Raw genomic sequence first — 19056 nt, 5'->3', positions numbered from 1 at the left:
TATGTTTGCTTGGCAACTCTATTTTTTTAAACATATTGATGTAACTCTATGCATAGTATGAAACATACTTGACATAAGATGTAAATTCAAAAATATGTGTGCTTAGGAAATAGCTTTTTAGACTTTAGCTATAATGTAGTTTTCCACGCTGTAGAATTTATAACATACAAAGTTTTCCCACATTGTAATGAAAATCCATCCTAAAATAATCTATACATGCATGTATGGACTAGCAGTATCTTTGATAAGAGAGAGACTCTGCTTATTAACTGCTTATATGAGCAGGACTTTCAACAGTCCCCTTGTTGGAACATTCAAGTACTAACTAACCTAGAATGGTAGTTCCAAACCATTTTGCCCACAACCCTGTTTTTTAATTTTTCTCTTTCTCTTCTTGTTATTTTCAAAGATTTTTGTCTAATAAACAGACTGTATTTATTTTTAAAAAAATCTTACATGGTTTTTTTGGGGGTAAATATGCTGTTTTTATTAGTCTTTTTTGCCCAGCCTAATGACTCTAAAGTTATATGGAGAGCCAAAAGACTCAGAATAACCAACAAAATTTTGAAGGGAAAGAACAAAGTTGGAGAATTGAAGCTACCAGATTTCAGGACTTAATATAAAGCCCGTGTGGTATTGCTGAAAGAATAGACAAATAGAACAGAATAGGGAGCCCAGAAATAGATCCACATAACGATAGTCAACTGATCTTTGACAAATTAGTGTTTACAATAATGGGCCCAGAACAACTGGACATCCACATGAAAAAAATAATAAATCTAGAAAAACTTTGTGCCCATCACAAAAAATAACTAAAAATGAATCACAGACCTAAATGTAAAATGCAAAACTACAAAACTCACAAAAGAAAATATAGGAGAAGACGAGGATAACCTTGGATATGATGATGACTTTTTAGATTACACTTCAAAGGCACAATTCATAAAAGAAAATTGACAACCTGGATTTAATTAAAATTAAAAACTTCTGCTCTGCAAAAGACAACAAGAAGACAATACACAGACTGGAAGAAAACATTTGTAAAAGACACATTTGGCAAAAGACTGCTATCCCAAATATAAACTCTTAAAATTCAACAAAAAAATAACCTGATTTTTAAATGAGCCAAAGACCTTAACAGATATCTCACCCGAGAAGATATACAAATGGCAAATAAGCATATGAAAAGATGCTTCACATCATATATCATTAGGAAAATGCAAATTAATACAATAATGAGATACCAGTACACACCTATTAGAATGGTCAAAATCTGGAATACTGACACCACCAAATTCTGGCAAGAAAGTGGAGTAACAGGAACTCTCATTCATTGCTGGTGGGCATACAAAATGGTAGAGCCACTTTGGAAGACAGTTTGGTAATTTTTTTTTTTTTTTTAAGTTTAGTGGGATGACAATCATAAAGTTACATAGGTTTGAAGTGTACAATTCTGTAATACATCATCTATATGTCACATTGTGTGTTCACCACCCAGAGTCATACTCTTATCATAAAAGCCAGCAATCACACTCCATGGTATTTACCCAAAGAACTGAAAACTTATCTTCACATAAAAACCTACACATGGATGTTTATAGTAGATTTTTTCATAATTGCTAAAACTTGGAAGCAAACAAGATGTCCTTCATATATAACGGATATATAAACTGGTACACCTAGACAATGGAATATTATTCCACACTAAAAATGAATGAGTTATCATGCCACGTAAAGGCATGGAGAAAACTTAATTGTATATCACTAAGTGAAAGAAGTCAATCTGAAAAGGCTACATACTGTATGATTCCAACTATATGACATTTTGGAAAAGGCAAACTACGGAGACAGTTGAAAGATCAGTGGTTATCAGAAGTTAAGGGGAGGAAGGGATGCACAGGTAGAACACAGATAATACTTAGGGTGATGAAATTACCCTATATGATACTATAATGCTGGATACATGTCATTATAAGTTTGTCCAATCCATAGAACGTACAACATCAAGAGTGAAACCTAACGTAAATGATGGACTTGGAGTGACACTGATTTGTCACTGTAGTTTCATCACTGGTAACAAATACACTACTCTGGTGGGGGACACTGATAATGGAGGAGGCTGTGCATGTGTGGGACTGGGGCCAGGGTTTATATGGGAAATCTCTGTGCCTCCTCTAATTTTTGCTGTGAAGCTAAAAAACAGTTCAAAAACATAAAATCTATTAGTAAAAACACTATTATCCCATCAAACCTTTTTTCATATAATTACTCATTTTCCCTTCTTTTCTTCCTGACATAACTCATATAGAATTTACCTATAAGACACTTCTCTGCTTATTTCATGCTAGTGTAGCTAGTTATGCTTTTATGGGTATGGTTTTGTCACTCCGGATAAATGCCATGATCCTTGAGGGAAGAGATTCAATTTTATTCCTCTGAATATTCTTTGTTCCAAGTATATACATGCATTGATCTCTGTGTGGTTGTATTACAAATAAAATATAAGAACACATTTATTCTGCGCAATAAACTTTGCATCCAATATTCTATCATTTTTCTTTCACTTTGCATCCAATATTCTGTAATTTTTCTTTGATTAAGAAATATTGACATTATTAATCTATTTTTTGGTTAATGTACTTAACATTTTTTTATTTTAGAAAGCATTGGAAGCAGCAGGGAGCATTTTTTAAAAGAAATAAATTACAGGACTACCTAGGAAAACAGGATTTACTTGTTCAGAAACTGATACTGAAATGCGTATGGCAATATATTATTGAATTCATCTTTTTTTTGCCTTTCTTTGAGACTAAAAGGAAACATGGGTTACTGTTACTCTGTTTCCATGAACTGAAAAAAGGAAGCTTATCAGTTCTTACAGATTTTTAAATGTGAATTTTATATAAAAATCATTGCTTAACATAATAAGCATTATCTTTAGTATCAGGTATGGCAAAGCTGCACAAATGTTTTTCATATCCTATTTGATAGGCAGAATTAATATTCTAATCAGCTGGCCTTAAAATAGATTATCCTGGATTATCCAAATTAAATGTAATCACAAACATCCTGAAATGTGGAAGAGAAAAGCAGAAGAGTCAGTGTCGGAATGATGTGATGTGAGAAAGACTAAACTGTCCATTTCTTACTTTGAAGATGGAAAAGGACAACGAGCCAAGGAATGCCAAATGACGACACCTTGATTTTTTTAATCCAGCGAGATGCATTTTGGATTTCTGACCTTCACAACTGTAAGTGGTAATTTGTTCTAGCAGCAATAGGAACTACGAGTAATACATTTGTCATATTAGTCCTCAAAAACTTACAGGAATGGCATTGTCACAGAGATAATATTCATCAAATATTCTCCTCCTTTTTCTCACTTACATTTTCCAGTCCCCTTGAAGTTAGATGGTACTCATTGTGGCCACTGAAATGTAAGCAGAAGTGAAATGGGTCACTTTCAGATCAGATTCTTTTCTTCTGCTATGTCTGTATGGTTCAGATGGTACAAGAACAAGATGGTAGCTCTTCAGTCAACCTAGGTCCCTGAGTGACTTTGTACGGCATAGCAATATGCTATACATAGGACTCTTAAATCCTCACTGACCATGTAGTGGAGCTAGAAATAAATTTTTTATTATGTTAAGCCACCATCGTTTGAGTAGTAGTTTGTTGCTGCATTGTGACATAGTTTATCATAATAAATAAATAAATAAATAAAGATACCAAATTATGGCTTAGTAAAGATATTTCTATTACAAACCAAATTTCTCTCATTTCTAGAGTTCTGGCTTGAAGATACAGTTTACAGAATTTAGAAAACTTTATGGCTAGCATTACCCTTAGACCATTACATCCCATCTACACTTTTAGCACATAAATTTACAATTCTTGCAGGCAAGATGAAAGTCCCACTCATTTGTAGCCTAAGTCTCAGATTTGATATTTCATCACTTTTTTTTAAACTACAAATTTATTCAGATTTCATCAGTTTTTGCACCCACATTCTTCTAGTCCAGAATCTAATTCAGGATGTCATATTGCATTTAGTTGTCATATCTCCTTAGTCTCCTTGATCTGTAATCATTCCTTGGTTTTTCCTTGTGTTTCATAATCTTGACGTTTTTGAGAGGAACTGGTAGTTATTTTGTAGAATGCCTCTCAATTTGAGTTTACGTGATATTTTCTCACGATTATATGGAGGTTTTGCCTTATGGGAAGAATAACACAGAAATGATTTGCCCTTTCCATTGTGTGGTATTATGGGTACATGATATACAAATGTATTGCCAGTGTTGTTAACCTTGACAATTTGGTCAAGGTTGTATACACCAGGTTTTACTTCAGCAAAATTACTATATATATATTTTTTAATCATCCAACTCTCATAACTTTTGACAGATCCTGTGTGTTACAGCTAAGTCACTAGGTTCAGCCAGTACACACAAGGGAAGGAGATGGCATAATGATGTAAATACCAGGAGATAGGGATCATTGGGAGCCATTTCAGAAGCTGCCCGTCACACTATGAAAGGTAAGTAAGGATACGATGGCAGGTAAGGTGAGGATGTGGTAGGTAACGTAGCAATAATGCACATAAAGGATTTAGCATATTGCTATCAAAATAAATGGTAGCTGTCATGATTATTACAGTGATGACTATTTTGTGGCTCTCTTTCCAACTGATTTATTCAACAAATGTTTATTGAACACTTACTATGTTAGAACTGGAAATACAAAACTTCTCTGGTTTAGGAGAGAGATAATAATAAACAGGTAAAGAAAATATTTGTGAATTGTGATAAGTAACACAAGGAAAGTAATTAGGACAAGGTAATTGTGTGTGTGTGTGTGTGTGTGTGTGTGTGATATGAATATTTCAATCAAGTCAAAGAAAGCCTCCCTGAGATGACATTTATGCTGAGATTAAATGTTGAGAAAGTCAGTTTTACAAGATCCTCGAAAGTAATATTCTAGGCAGAGAGAATAGCAAGTTCAAGGGCCAGGAAGCAGAGAAGAGTTTGTCATGCAAAGGAAATAGGAGACCCTGAAGACTAAAGTATATTGAGCAAGAGGTAAAGTGTTAGGAGATAATATAGGCAGGGGCTAAAATATATGGGAACTTATAGGCTGTGGGAAGGACATTATTTTATTCTAAGTATGAGGGAAACCCTGAAGGGTTTTATGAAAGGTAGCAACAAGATCTTATTTTTGGTCTAATTGCAAAATTATGGAAAACTTGCAAGAGTAGTGCAAGAAAGTTCCATATAGTCTTTATGTGAGGTGAAAATTATATGCCAGCTTTGTATAAGTATTACTTTCTATCATCAAATTTATTCTCTTCAAAACATCTAAAATGATATACAGTCAGCCCTCTGTATTCATAAGTTTTGCATCCACAGATTCAACCACCTGCAGATTAAAAATATGCTGAAAAAAAAATCCCAGAAAGTTCCAAAAAACAAAACTTGAATTTGGCACCCATGTCAAGCCCTATGCTGAATCTGTGCTAGTGAAGTGATGTATAGGAATACCCTGCTGTAGCCTATATGCAAATATAGGTTATCTGCAAATATTATTCCTTTTTATATAAGGGACTTTAGCTTCTGAGGATTTTGGTATCTGAGGGGGATCCTGGAACCAATTGCCTGTGGTACCGAGGGATGGCTGTATTGACCTTTTCTAGGATTCAAAATACAGCATTTCTATACTTACTATATAAGAACCAAGAATCATAATAATTATACCACTTTCTGTTTATATATTTAGGTAATAAATGCAACAATGTTTGGAGACTGTTGAAATTATCTCTAGTGTTTAAGTTTGCAACAGCCACAGGTTGGTACCTATTGACTGGTGGGAAAGCATTTTCCAGATCAGACTTTGCTATCTGGTTTTATTATAAGTAGCCTGTGGGCAATTTTGTTTTACTGCTTGAATTTCACCATAGGATTTTTGTCTTTACTCTTGACTTTTTTGGGGGGTGAGGGGCAAGGAAATACAGGTATAAGTTTGTGAACCATGGACATTATAAAATAATGTGTAATTGAATCCAAAACTTTGACATCTACAATGATGCTTGAATATTATGACATACATTATAGTAACTAATGAATGTTTATTCTTACAGTATTTTCATGCTGATGGCATAATGTACTTACTGACTTATTATAGTTCTTTTAGGAAGTCTGAAATGGCATTCATGCAATATACCTTTTATATTTAGGTCCATTATTTGGGAAAATATTTGTTGGTGTACAATTGTATGTGCCTTACTGTTTAATGACTCATTACACTCCAAAGAATGACCTCAAAACTAGGTAACATTTCCATTCTTGTTTTCTTACTCTCCACCCACATCCCCAGAACTGAATCTTTCTTTGTTAACATGTACTTTGGATACTTTAGACATAAAAAGAAAACAAGAGTCTGGGTAAACAGTACCTCAGAAGCCTGAGAGATCTATTGTCTATTCAGTCAAGGAGTCCTAAGAAAGGAAGGTGATCACAACCATCAAACATCTTAGCCAGTGGGGTCGAGTGATACCAGTTAAAATAGAACCTGGTCCATTTATTTGCCTGGCCAAGGTCTGGGGGTAAACATAAGGTTGCTAGCTATGGGAATAAGATCAGGGGAAGGAATAAAATGGGTCTAGTGAAAAGACAACAGAATTCTAATTGTGACTTTGACACTACATAGATGTTTGATGAAACAAATTTTAACTAAATTTATTTATTTATAACTAAATTTATACTGAATTTATCTTTTCAGTATTTTATGAAATTAATGGATGATTACAGAGTTTCAGCATCACTGAATTTCAGATTTGGAATGGGCTTCACTGACCGTCCAACCCAAATCTTTATAGTTTGAGTGCCTCCCACAATATCCCTAATAACTGACCAGGTAGCTCCTCCAGTGATAGAAAATTTCTTATCTACAGAGACAATGTATCCCATTTTGTATGGCTCTAATTCAACTGATCTTAAACTTTTTTTGTCTCATGTCCCACCCACCCACCCCCCTCCACCTCTGCGTGATTTTTTGGTTTGTTTGTTTGTTTGTTTTTTTAGCAAAGGGTTCCAGTTGGAGAGGTTAAGCAGGAAAGATGGATTTCTTCATTCTCAAAAGTTTTACCTTCACTTCACAGAGAAAATACAAACTATTAGTGGGGGCTCATTCAGCTTCCAAGCCCTACCCCCCCACAAACACATCTACATCTGCGCTCACCCTTATCTCTGCCCTGCCACCCTGAGCTCCCTTCTGCCCTGGGTTTCTGAACCCCTGTGCTCAGTACCATTCTCTCCATTTCAGGAACCTCACAACATGACTGTAAGATCTGACTTTCCATTGACTTCTACCTCTCAGCATATAAATATGCTCGATTCTTCCTCTTAGCTTGTGTGTATGTTAGCTCTCATCCTATATGTTTCTTTTTCTTAAAACAGCTTTATTGAGATGCAACTCATACACCATGCAATTTACCCATTTAAAGTGTACAATTCAATGGTTTTTAGTATTGTCAGAGTTGTGCAACCGTCACCAGAAGCGATTATATGTTCCTTTTATGATACAGCCAAAGAGCCTGCTAAAGGGCTGTGTGGGGTGTCTCCTATCTCATCTGCCTTTCACTCCTCAGTGCACCACATTCTGGTTTCTGGTCTACTCTATCTTAGATCACCATCATACTCTAATTGAGAGGCAGATATCAAAATCTCTCCGAATAACTGAGGATTTGCTTATTTTTCCTTGCAGTTCTATCAGTTTTTGTTCGGTGCATTTTGACACCCTGTTTTTAAGTGAATAATTGTTTAGGATACTTAAGTCCTCTTCATGAATTTACCCCTTTATCATTAAAAAATAACCTTCTTTATCCCAGATAATATTTTTTATTGTGAAGTGTTGTTATTTGGACTGTTATTAATGTAACCATTACAGCTTTCTTTTGATTACTATAAGCATAATATATAATTTTCAATCTTTTACTTTTAGACTATTATCATTTATATTTAAAGTGTGTTTCTTGTAGGCAGTATTTAATTGGTTCTTGCATTTTATATCAGATCTGATAATCTTTTTAATTAGAATGCTTAACATATTTACACTTAATGTGATTATTAATATAGGTCTAAATCATCATCTTTTTATTGGTTTTCCTTTTGTCTTATCCATTTTTGTGTCTTCTTTTCCTGCATTCTTTTGGATTAATTGAATATTTTTCATGATTCCACTTTATTTCCTTTCTTGGATCTTTTATTGTTGTTGCTATGTTAGAGGTTGCTCTAGGGCTTATGGTATAAGTCATTATATTCTACCTTTCTCATATCACTTCACATATAAGCTTATATATATATATACATATATATATATCACTATACATATATGACATTTATCATAGCATACTTCCATTTTTCTTTACCCAGCCTTTGCATTATTGTTGTCATGCATTGTACCTTTACATAACTCATGAAACCCACAATACATTTTTATTTTTGGTTGAACAATGGATTATCCTTTAAAGAGACTGAAGTAGTAAGAAAAAAATCCTATGTGTTTCTCCATATATATCCCTTTTTCTTTTGCTTGTTTCAAGTGGCAGTTAAAATCCATTCTCTGTTACTCCATATTGGCTAAAAACAAAAGTCCATTCATTGGCTGTACTTTTAATGCCCGTTTTTTTATATTCCACTTTTTATGTTAAAAAAAAAAAGTTCACTTCTTCTTTCATCACTGCCTCTGAAGTTTTCATTTTTTGTAATTTTTACTTCTGAGTATGGAGATCCTTATACCTTCTCTTCAAAGAGTAGATAGTTGCTTCTGCGAATTCACTCTTATGCTCACTTAAGCAATTCTCTAATTTCATATCTCTTCTGTAAGGTATAAAATCTTTGTCCTTGTCCTTTAGGAGTATATTCTGAAAGCTTTTACAAGTTGCTTTGTTTTGTTTAAGCTACGTCTACTGCCTTGAACTCTGTTCATTAAAGCTCTTGTGTTTACAAGTAAATTATTTTGCTTACTAAAAGTAGGCTGCTAGCTCCCTCCACCTCACACTAGACGTCTCCCAACTCCCTGTAAACTGTGAAAATTACTGTGAATGAATACATGAAAATTCCTCACTCACCACTATGACTTTATCTGTTATTGGCCTATTTCCTGCTTCTGATTGCATTGAGATATGGGGTACATGTGACATTAATCTTCCCAGGAGAACGATGCTGGAACAAATGATATCATCACGTCATTTACAATTCTATAAATCTAAATTTTAATTACGTTCATCATCTACTTTCCTTTGTTAAAAAATGGGTAGGGATTAAATTGTAGGTTGACAGGACGATCAAGAGTTGTAGTATGTCTGTTTCTCTATTCAGTAAAGATGGCATGTTGTTATAATCATGACATTGTGAATACATATATTCTATGGAATCATAGCATATTAAAGACTGTTTCCAGGATCGAAGATCTTGAGTAGAGAATAAATATGTTTTAGAAATAATATTCCAATTACTAATTTACTGCGGAATAACTACTTTTAGTTTAAAATGTTTCTTGATATATATAAATCCAACTATGCTTTCTTCACTATATCTACTATTGTGATATTTGTATCATAAGTATGCTTTTATAGAGTTCACAATGTTTTGAATAAATTATAATAATCATATATAAATGAAAGCTTAACTTGATATTATATAGTAAATTTTACACTAATGGTTTATTTTACACCACCTAATGGGTTAGCTTTCTTATAGGATTATTGTATTAAATGTTTACTTGCTTTCTTTTCTTTTTAAAAATGATCAGTCATGTTTATGGATGTATGATTTATGATTAGTATGACTAAAAAAAGTATAGCATTTCTTTTCAATATAAATATCTTTCTGTGCAACTGCAATGCAAAATAGTATTTAAAATAATCTAGTTCAGCATTAATTTTTTTCTTAGATATAATTTATTATTTCCAATTATACATTTTGTAGAGCATTTAAAATGGAAAAGAAAAAATTAGAATACTAAGGTCACTTAGATTGCTTCATAGCTTTTATTTAGTCAATATAAGATCCAGTGGTATTAATAAATCCTTAATACTGGGATTTTTAATTAACCTCAACAATATCTGTACTTGACCATCTTTGTATTCAGACTCTCTCAAGATCTCTCAAATTTGAACATTCTATGAGCTTCCTAGTGTTATACTGCTAAAGGATTCACGTCCAGTCTGCAGTTCTAAGGGAACTAATAAAGTATTAAAAGCACATTGAAAGGAAAATGATAAAGTACTCAACATAGGCATATAAGTACATTTTCATCCTATAGGCATACCTACATGGAAGGCCAAAATATAAGATTGTTTTTAAGCATGGAGTCAGAGCAAGGGGTTTGTGAGATAATCTTGATAGCTTCTGTCCATTAAGCCATTTCACCTTGGTTCATCCAATTCCTGATAGGGAAGACCTACTGTACATCCCAAAGAATGAAATCCACAGGCAGGGGCATCTGCTCCTGGGTACATTGTTGGAGTTTTACTATAAAATATGTAGACTGTTCTTTTTCCCATTCTGTGCCTTTCAAAAATATAGCAAATACAATCCACTAAAAGACAGCAATTTACGAATTATATTTTGAAATTTAACATGATGCATTTTGACTATGCTCACTAGATTTCCCCTAGACTGACCAAAGAATTTAAAAAATGACAATTTTACATAGAATTATGAGAGACAAAACCTATCCGTTTTTTTTTGTTTTGTTTAGTTTCTTTGTCTTTGTTGCAAACCTGAACCCCCTTCCTTCCATCATTGCAGCATAAAAGATGTAGGGAAACAGGAAAGTGGTGTTGATAACACTTTCAGTAAGTGCAAGATGTATTTAAAATGAAGCAATAGCACTTTTGCTAATCTTTCAAAAAAACTCTCCTCTCTAACACTGCAGGAGTAGAGATTTCTCCTTAGACGGTATGGATTTAAATGCATGATGACTGTGCTACTCTGACTTTGATAGTATAGTTTGAATTTGTTAATTCAAAGCTGCAAAATAGCCTTAAGCTGTGATTGCATTTAATCACATCTCAAAGCAAAATTTGCTTGTTGGTTAAATTACTTCCTATTTCATATATAGAATAGTGATCATTATTTATTTATGTACACCTTTAAACACCACTTTAAGTCCATTTCTGTTTAAATGTTTTTTGATAGAAAGCCTAGGATGGTTACATACCAAGCCTAATTTGGATATCTGCAAAATCTGGGGTATTCAGAGCAGAATTAGTCTTCTAAACCTCATCAACATCAGGTAAACATGAGTTTTGATCTCTCACAATTGCCATGTAATAATACTAACCAACAGAGATATGCTGTAGCAATTAAGAGAATGCAAAGTCCAGGGAAGGTATCTGACTGAGAGAACTGATTTCATACGCTTAATGAGTAGGAAACCATTTATTATCTTTATGAGTTTGGGTAAATTACTAATCCACTCTGGAATATGGTTTCTTTAATATGTAAACTGTAGATAAAAATAGCTATTGCTCTTGCAAGGATGACTAATGGGCTATATAGCAGATATTTAAAAATGTTACTTCCTACTTCTACTCTTTCCCTATGTTCTAGGTCAATCTGGACCTTTTTGGACTGTGAGGGAACAAGGAACAGGATGTATGTCTGTTCAAAGTAAGACATAGTTTTTATATCTCAATCCCTCAACTCAGTAAATAAAGCATGCATAATGAAACAAAATTTTCACAAAATAGTATTTACATTATGTGCCATGCACTGTGTATTTTCTTTCTTCTGAATTCTAGTTTATTTCATTAAGAAGTAATAGTGTTTGAAAAACATTCCTTTAGACCATTTTGAGCCTAGTGCCTACAGTTAGAAGAAATAAAAACACTGTTTCAGGATGAGAGGGAAACTTTCCATTACCACATTCTCTTCTCTGGGCTTAAGGCTACAATGGATATGAACCTCATATGGTATCAAATCATTGCTATTGGAGAGGTATTAGCACTGAATCTAGAAGTAGCTTCTTTGGCAGGAAATCAAACAGGTATTAAATGAAAACAGCAAGACTTGAAAATTCTCCCTAGAACTTAACAGCATGATTAATTAATATTTACTAAAATAATATCTACTGAAATTACCCTTATATACGCATGACAGTATTAGTGAATTGAAAACCATAAAATATAGCAGTATAGTATTGAGTAACATCTGAGACTTGTTTTGAGATATTTTATAATCAGTAACTAGATTTGTTGGAGTAGGTTCCTTAACATTCTATAGTCTTATGAAGTATAACAACTTTGTGTATGTAGCTCTGATTACCTAGTGGTTTCATTATGTTCATTATTGGAATAAATATTTAATTTTTTGAGATCTTGATATATATTGTTTTAAAAACATCTTTGTTTAAAATATATTACTGTGGGATGTAGTAGTCTATCTTTTGAAAAGAGCGAATGGAGATCCTTTAAAATCTTAACCGTGTCACGATTATGTCGCTCTGTGGCTCCACACCTTCCCATTTCACTCACAACAAAAACCAAAGTCCTATGATGGAATTACAAGTTCTGGCCCCAATCACTTCTCTCCCCACCTCACCTGTACCCCTTTACCTGCGCTCGACTCCTACTGCTGTCCAGCCACTATTTCCCCAACATGCTAGCCTCCCTCCTTACCTCCTTCAGGTCATTGCTCAAAGGTCACCTTCTCAGTGGGGTCTTTCCTGACCATCCTATTTAAAATCGCATCATCTTCCTCTCCTTCCTCCCACACACATGCTTCCTAGCCTGTCCTTGCTATACTTTTCTCCATAGCACTTATCACCACCAAGTGTGCTCTGTATTTATATACTACTCATTGTCTCCTATTAGAACGTAAGCACCATAAGGCTAGGGGTATTTGTCAGTTTTTATGTACACTGCACCGCCAGAGCCTAGAACAGTGTTTGGCACACAGGAAATATTTTTTTTGGTGAGTGTATGAATAAACCGTAATTACTACTGCATAATGGTATTTAGTTCTTTAAAGTGTTTTTATTTATTCCACAGGTGGAAATTATTTACATGATTATCAATTTTCTTGATCTTAGATATGCAATATACTGCAGAAAGAATATCACATATATGCTTTTAAAGTTTCTTAATTTCTGTTCCTTCAGTTTTGGGGAAGTAAAACCAAAAAGGTGCCAATGTTGGGAGGTTAATGGCGGTGGTGTTGGGGGGCGGGGGGTTAGGCTGGAGGGGATTTCCGTTTTTAGGGAGAATGACAGGTAAAAGTCTTACCATAATGCTCAGCGAGTACCTGTGGCTGCTTGATTTTGGAGTCCAGACCTAGCCTGGTTTGGTAAGCAGCTAAGGAAGAAACCCACAGGTTATTTTCTTGAACGATCTCCCGATGCAACTCGGTTGACAGCTTTCCTGCCAGCATCCAAGGGGAGCTTCACCGCCACCAGACTCCTATAACCTCTATTTGGTTCCCAGTCCCTGGGCTCCCCGAGGGAGCGCGGCGGGCTGCGGACGCCGCGCAGAGCGCTGGCCTCGTCCCCTGGCGGCGGCCAGGCAGCGCGCCCACGCCGCGCACCCGCTGGCCCACGCCGCGCATTCGGGTTGGCCCCAGCGGCGACAGGTGAGGCGCGGAGCACGGCTCACTCCCCAGCCAGGAGGCAGCAAGCTCGCGGCAGAGGGTTCCGGCAGCGGCTGCAGCGGCGGTCGGAACCTTAGAAGGCGGGGAGGCGGGGAGCCTCCCCGCGCGGGGGCGCTGCCACCTGCCCAGGGGAGGAGCCAGAGTGGGACCCGGTTTTGTGCTGCTCCGACGCCCTGGAGTTTGGAGAACCCGTCCTGACCATGAAGCCCTGCAAAGGCATTGAGAACCCGGCTTTCGTCAACTCCAGCCCAGACACCCCGCGCCGTTTCTCTGCATCGCCCTCTTCCGTCGAGGTCTCTGCCTTGCCCGCCGATACCCAGGGAGAGGATTTGCAGCCACCCGAGCCTCAGGAGCCCCCAAAGTTATTGGAGCCACCTCTGCCTGCAGCAACACACCCCGGCTCCCGAGAGAGGTCCGGGCCAGAGTCGCTGCCGGAGTTTGAGGAGGGGCCCTGCGGGTGGGGGAACTTCCAACCCCAATGTCTCCAGCTCTGTAACACGCCCCAGGGGTTTCTGGTTCACTACTGCCTCTTGGCACTCACACAAGGTAAGGTCCAGCGCCCGCTGGTGAGGGCGCGGGCCGCCTGGAGGGCGAGGAGGGGCGCGGAGAGCGCGGGGAGCCGAGGGCCGGTGCGCGGGTTGCCAGCGGGTCCACGCGCCCTGCGAGGCCCCCCGGCTGGGGACTTGCAAGTGCTCGCGCTCACATTAACCAACTAGGTTAAGACTTCCACATTTTAGCTTCTCCTTTATCGCAAAACTATTGAATACTTGCTATACAGCCTTTCCTCTTGGGTGCTCTACCTCAGTTTAGCAGATTCGATTCCTCCAAGGAAAGTGGAAATTACTGGAACCTTCCTGTGAGAACAGTTTGCCTTGGGGGAATCCATTCTTTATGACAAAAGCATGCATTTAGCTAAACCACCGATTAAAGGGATTTTTTTTTCTTTACACTGTCTCTGGAACGGAAGGATTAATTAATACATTTGCAGGTGAGGGTAGGGTGGTTCTCCAAGGAGACACTTGTTGAATGTGTGAATACGGGTAGTGTAGGTAAGATGTAAGCATTCATGTTTTCTTAGTATATTTAGTTTGAGTTGTAGTGGGAACAAGCGGAGTCCAGGACATTAGAAAAGGCTTCAGGCGTTGTTGAAGGGTGAGGTCTTTCAAACACTTCAAGAATTTTACCGTATCTGTTTTGTTCGAGGATCTCTTTTACGTTTTCTTGGAAGTTACTGATAAAGTCCAGGTTTATTTGCAATCTAAGCCTGGATTGGAGGAGCGAGTGGTAGGGTAGACAAGAGAATGGCTCCCATGAAAGAAAGCATAGTGAAGGTAAAAGCTGCGGCGGTGTAGGGTCTAATGCAGGGAATGGAAAAAATGGGAAGTTACACTAACGTGACAAACTGAGAAGGGGTAGGCATTACGGTGGAGCATCTTGAAGGACATGATGAAGGTTAATTAGAATTTGATAGTATGTCGATATTTCTTGGTTACTTCAGTCTTTTAAGATGTTTTGGAAGCAGGCAGCCAATGACTGATGAGAAGAAATGCATTCCAAGAAATATTTGGAGAGGGGTTGGAAACTGCTTTTTTCTAAGATTAACAGAAGAATAAATCTAGATATATTCTTCCTGTTCTTATTCCTGCTTCTGTCTCAGAAGAATTTCATGTCCCTTGCTTTCCACAAGTTTGGTGCTAAGTATTTATTTGTTGATTGCATGTCATTTGCAGCTCTTCTGCTAAAGGTAGTTTTGTGCTAAAGAGTTATTTTTCTTTCCACTTTTCTTGTCCTCACCAAAGTTCATCTTCTCTCACTGTCTTGATCTTAGTTGTCCAAAATCCATGATTGTGAAGCATCTCAGTGTCAAAGGAATGGAAAGTTCAAAGAAGTTGGGCACAGTAAAAAAATTCTTGCCTTCTGTTTTATCTTAAAACATATTCTGAAATTTTTATATTATCCCATTATACTTAATTTTACATTTAATAGAAAAATTTTTTTAAACCTTATTATCAAATGTAATTGGCACTCTTAGAAAAATGTGTCAGATGTAGCCTGGAGCAACATCTACCCAGAGGCCCCTGATTTAAGAAGCGTGATCTGAGATGAAAGTGACCCAGTAAATTAATTATTGTTTAAATTTGAATGACTGAGATTATTACAGTGTTTCTCAAAGATAATCTTTGGGAAGGCCATTTTCATGGTATAGTAATAGGTGTTTAATTGGGAGGGAAAACCCACAAAACCTGTCAAGTGAGTTTACTGAATGCAACATTTTTCGGAGATTTCTCTTTAATTTCTTAAAGTGCCTCTTACTTTCAAGCATTTATGATAGACATCCTATACATTATTTTATGGAATTTCTTTTTTTTTTTTTAAAAGCAGACTTCTTGGAACATTTGTAGCATAAAATTCACATTGGAATTCATAGGCTTAAAGTTCTATACTTCCACAACAGTTTACAAATTTACTTTTTCAGAGAAGTTTTATCATAAAGACAATGAGTTCTAATGACTGACTTTTAATCAGTATGACAAGTGTCTTGGGAAGTTGATTTGGAGGATGAGGACATTTTCATGTTAGGATTTTTAATATTTCAATTTTCTTGGAATGTATTTGCAGTTTATAGCCTTGATAAAGCAAAATTTAAAGAAATTGTGGAGATCTTAGCTCAATTAATGAATGAAAACAATTCATGGTATCCTCTTACGTAAAAATTAGTTAAAAACTTTGTAATTTGATCAGATGCTTTTTATTTTTATTTTATAGTAATGTTTAAACTGTAAATTTAATCTATCTAGACAGGATTTTTTTGTCAGTCAAAATTTAATTTTCAACTTTTCCTTGCTTGCATTGTATAACTCCATCATAGTTCATAAGCAGATGAAGTGCTTTTTGTTTGTCATTTAAAAAAAAATAAAGTGAGCTACAATTTAGTATGTGCTAAGAATCAATATTATTGAACACTTGAAAATTCACAAGTTTTCAATTTAAAAGCAAACTGCTTTATAAGGAAGTATATTTGCGTTGCCTACCTTTGAAAGTTTGAGTCTTTTAAAATTGGCACATTTAGTGCTCACTTCGGCAGTACGTATACTAAAATTGGTACATTTAAAAATATCAAAAGGGACAAACAACCAAGCTTTAGTACATTGTGTTAATAATCATCATCTATAAGGTAAAGTTATACTAATGCATATCAATTTCCTGTTTTCTCTTTTAGGTGTTGTAGTAAATGGCCTAATAAATATTAGCATTTCCACTATTGAGAAGCGCTATGAAATGAAGAGTTCCCTGACGGGCCTGATATCATCAAGCTATGATATCGCATTCTGCTTGTTATCTTTATTTATATCGTACATTGGCGAAAGAGGACACAAACCAAGATGGCTTGCATTTGCATCCTTTATGATAGGACTGGGAGCACTTGTATTCTCATTGCCAAAATTTTTTAGTGGAAAATACCAATTGGGGTCCCCTTTTGAAGGTAAGTGTCTGTTGTGTTTTTGTTTGTCTGTTTTACTTTAAGAAGCAGTATGACTAGACTAGGCCATTAACTCTATATTACAACTCACTTTGTCCAGGTAAGTAGGGTAAGGACTTAATTCTCTTCCATGGCTCACTGCTTTGTTGTGATGGGAATTGTGTGAAGTAGGATATTACAGAGACAGATTGTTCATTATTCATCACTTTACTGGTTCTCCAACTTTTTAATCCTCTGATACTCATTCCCCATATAACACACAATCCTCCTCCTAAAGTAACGACCTGTTTTGCAGGTCATGATGTCATTGGTGTTCTGAGATCTATTGTTTTTCCATTTGTGGTTTTATTTGCTGTGCTTACAGCTCTGTACCTGGACTTGTTGATTCCTGATTTGAGATAAAGAGAGGTGAAATTTATGTGAGAACTGAAGCTTTTCCTAAGAACTGAGGCTAGCTCTACTTATGATTCTCTAGTTTAGAGACACGGAACTTTGTGAGTTATCTAATGTGTTGCTCTGGTTAGATGAAGAAGCATTATTCTGAGGCTCCAAAAAGAAATTTGATTATTTAATTTTCTACTTTTTTTTCCGCCAAAGAATCATTTTTCTTGGGAAAACAATTATGATAAAGCAAGAGGAATGTGCTAGTATAAGTAGACCTTGGCGTTTCTGTTGTCCTTCCTGGGACTTTTAATGGCAAATATAGAATAAAATCAGAGGGCTACAAAATCAGAAGCTTTGAGGGTCTAGGTAAGAGAAGAAAAGGCTTAGAATAGGAAGAAAGGAGAATTGGGACCTGCTGCAACGCAGGTATTATTTTTAAAAAGTTATTATTGTTATATTTGTGATTATTAATACTGAAAATTAATATTAAAGTGTCAACATTTCCCAAGACCAATTTCCCAGCTATAGAATGATAACAAATAGGAAAATATTTTCAATAACAAAGCATATATTATGCAGCATGGTTTTAGGAGGGCACTCATTACATAAGCATTCTTCATTTTGCAAATGAAAATAGAATATGCAAGCATGTGGACCAATAGAGAATGTTTTTAAAATGTGGTACAGTTCGGAATGAATGAGATAAAGAGACTACGTTATCAGTGGAAAGAGCAGTTATTTTGAGTCTAGTACATTATTTAAAATTGGTCAAGATTTCGTTAAGGCCACGTTCACAAAATTTCACTGTGTGTAGTTTCAGGAACAAGGCCCATAGGCTTTAGTTTAACACCTTCGAAATCTTAACAGTTAGGAAAAATGTAAATTTGAGTTTGTCATACAAGAGACATGATACTGATTCTATGATGGCAAAAATGTTATTGTGTTACTAGCATTTAGGAGTTTACTATTGTAGTTGATCTAATCCCTCACTCTTGTAGTTGATAAGATGCCCTCCTTGTTCATATAGTATATACGAACTCTGATAACACATCTCTGGCTTTCTAAAACAGAATCAGTTATTCCAGTACAAAAGTCTGATCTGTCCTCGGCAATCTTCCTAGTTTCATCTCTTGCCATACACACCTTGAGTTGCAACCAAGTTTAACAATTTATGATTCCCAAAGGTAAATGGCCACATAGTAAGGTGTGTGTTTGTGGCCAGACTGAAGCCAAGAAGATTTTGAAGCCAGACCATATACTTTTTGCATATTATTGTATACTATGCAAGTTTTCACCAAATTCTTATTGATATTTTTTATTATGTTAGGTGAAGTAGATTAGATTGAGGTATTGACTGATCTGTAAAGTTTTTACTCTAAGACTCATAATTTAAATAATAGCTTATCTGTAGCAAATGAAAGCACTCAGTTGCTCTTATGTTAGTTTGTCATTCATACAATGAATATTTATTGATAGAAACTATACATGCTACTGAGATAATAGCAGTGAAACATTTTTGTGCTATCAGGATTTTATGTACTTACT

At 35.8% G+C, this 19056-nt stretch overlaps 2 protein-coding genes across 2 annotated transcripts in view; both read left to right on the top strand.

Annotated features, from left to right (window-relative positions):
- The window catches only part of LOC117024612 (solute carrier organic anion transporter family member 6A1-like), a 106459-nt gene extending 92615 nt beyond the window's left edge, over positions 1-13844 (top strand). The window contains exon 16 of the mRNA XM_033110022.1: positions 13416-13844. Within this exon, the coding sequence (XP_032965913.1) occupies positions 13416-13844 (429 nt within the window). The remainder of the gene's footprint in view (positions 1-13415) is intronic.
- SLCO4C1 (solute carrier organic anion transporter family member 4C1) overlaps positions 13731-19056 on the top strand; it is a 48696-nt gene continuing 43370 nt past the window's right edge. The window contains exons 1-2 of the mRNA XM_033111278.1: positions 13731-14192; positions 16867-17130. Of these exons, the coding sequence (XP_032967169.1) occupies positions 13847-14192; positions 16867-17130 (610 nt within the window). The 5' untranslated portion in view covers positions 13731-13846. The remainder of the gene's footprint in view (positions 14193-16866; positions 17131-19056) is intronic.

The sequence above is a fragment of the Rhinolophus ferrumequinum genome, chromosome 7, assembly GCF_004115265.2.
Source record: "Rhinolophus ferrumequinum isolate MPI-CBG mRhiFer1 chromosome 7, mRhiFer1_v1.p, whole genome shotgun sequence".
NCBI lineage: Eukaryota > Metazoa > Chordata > Mammalia > Chiroptera > Rhinolophidae > Rhinolophus > Rhinolophus ferrumequinum.
Note: the sequence above shows the minus strand (reverse complement) of the source record. Positions and strands in the feature narration are given on the sequence as shown.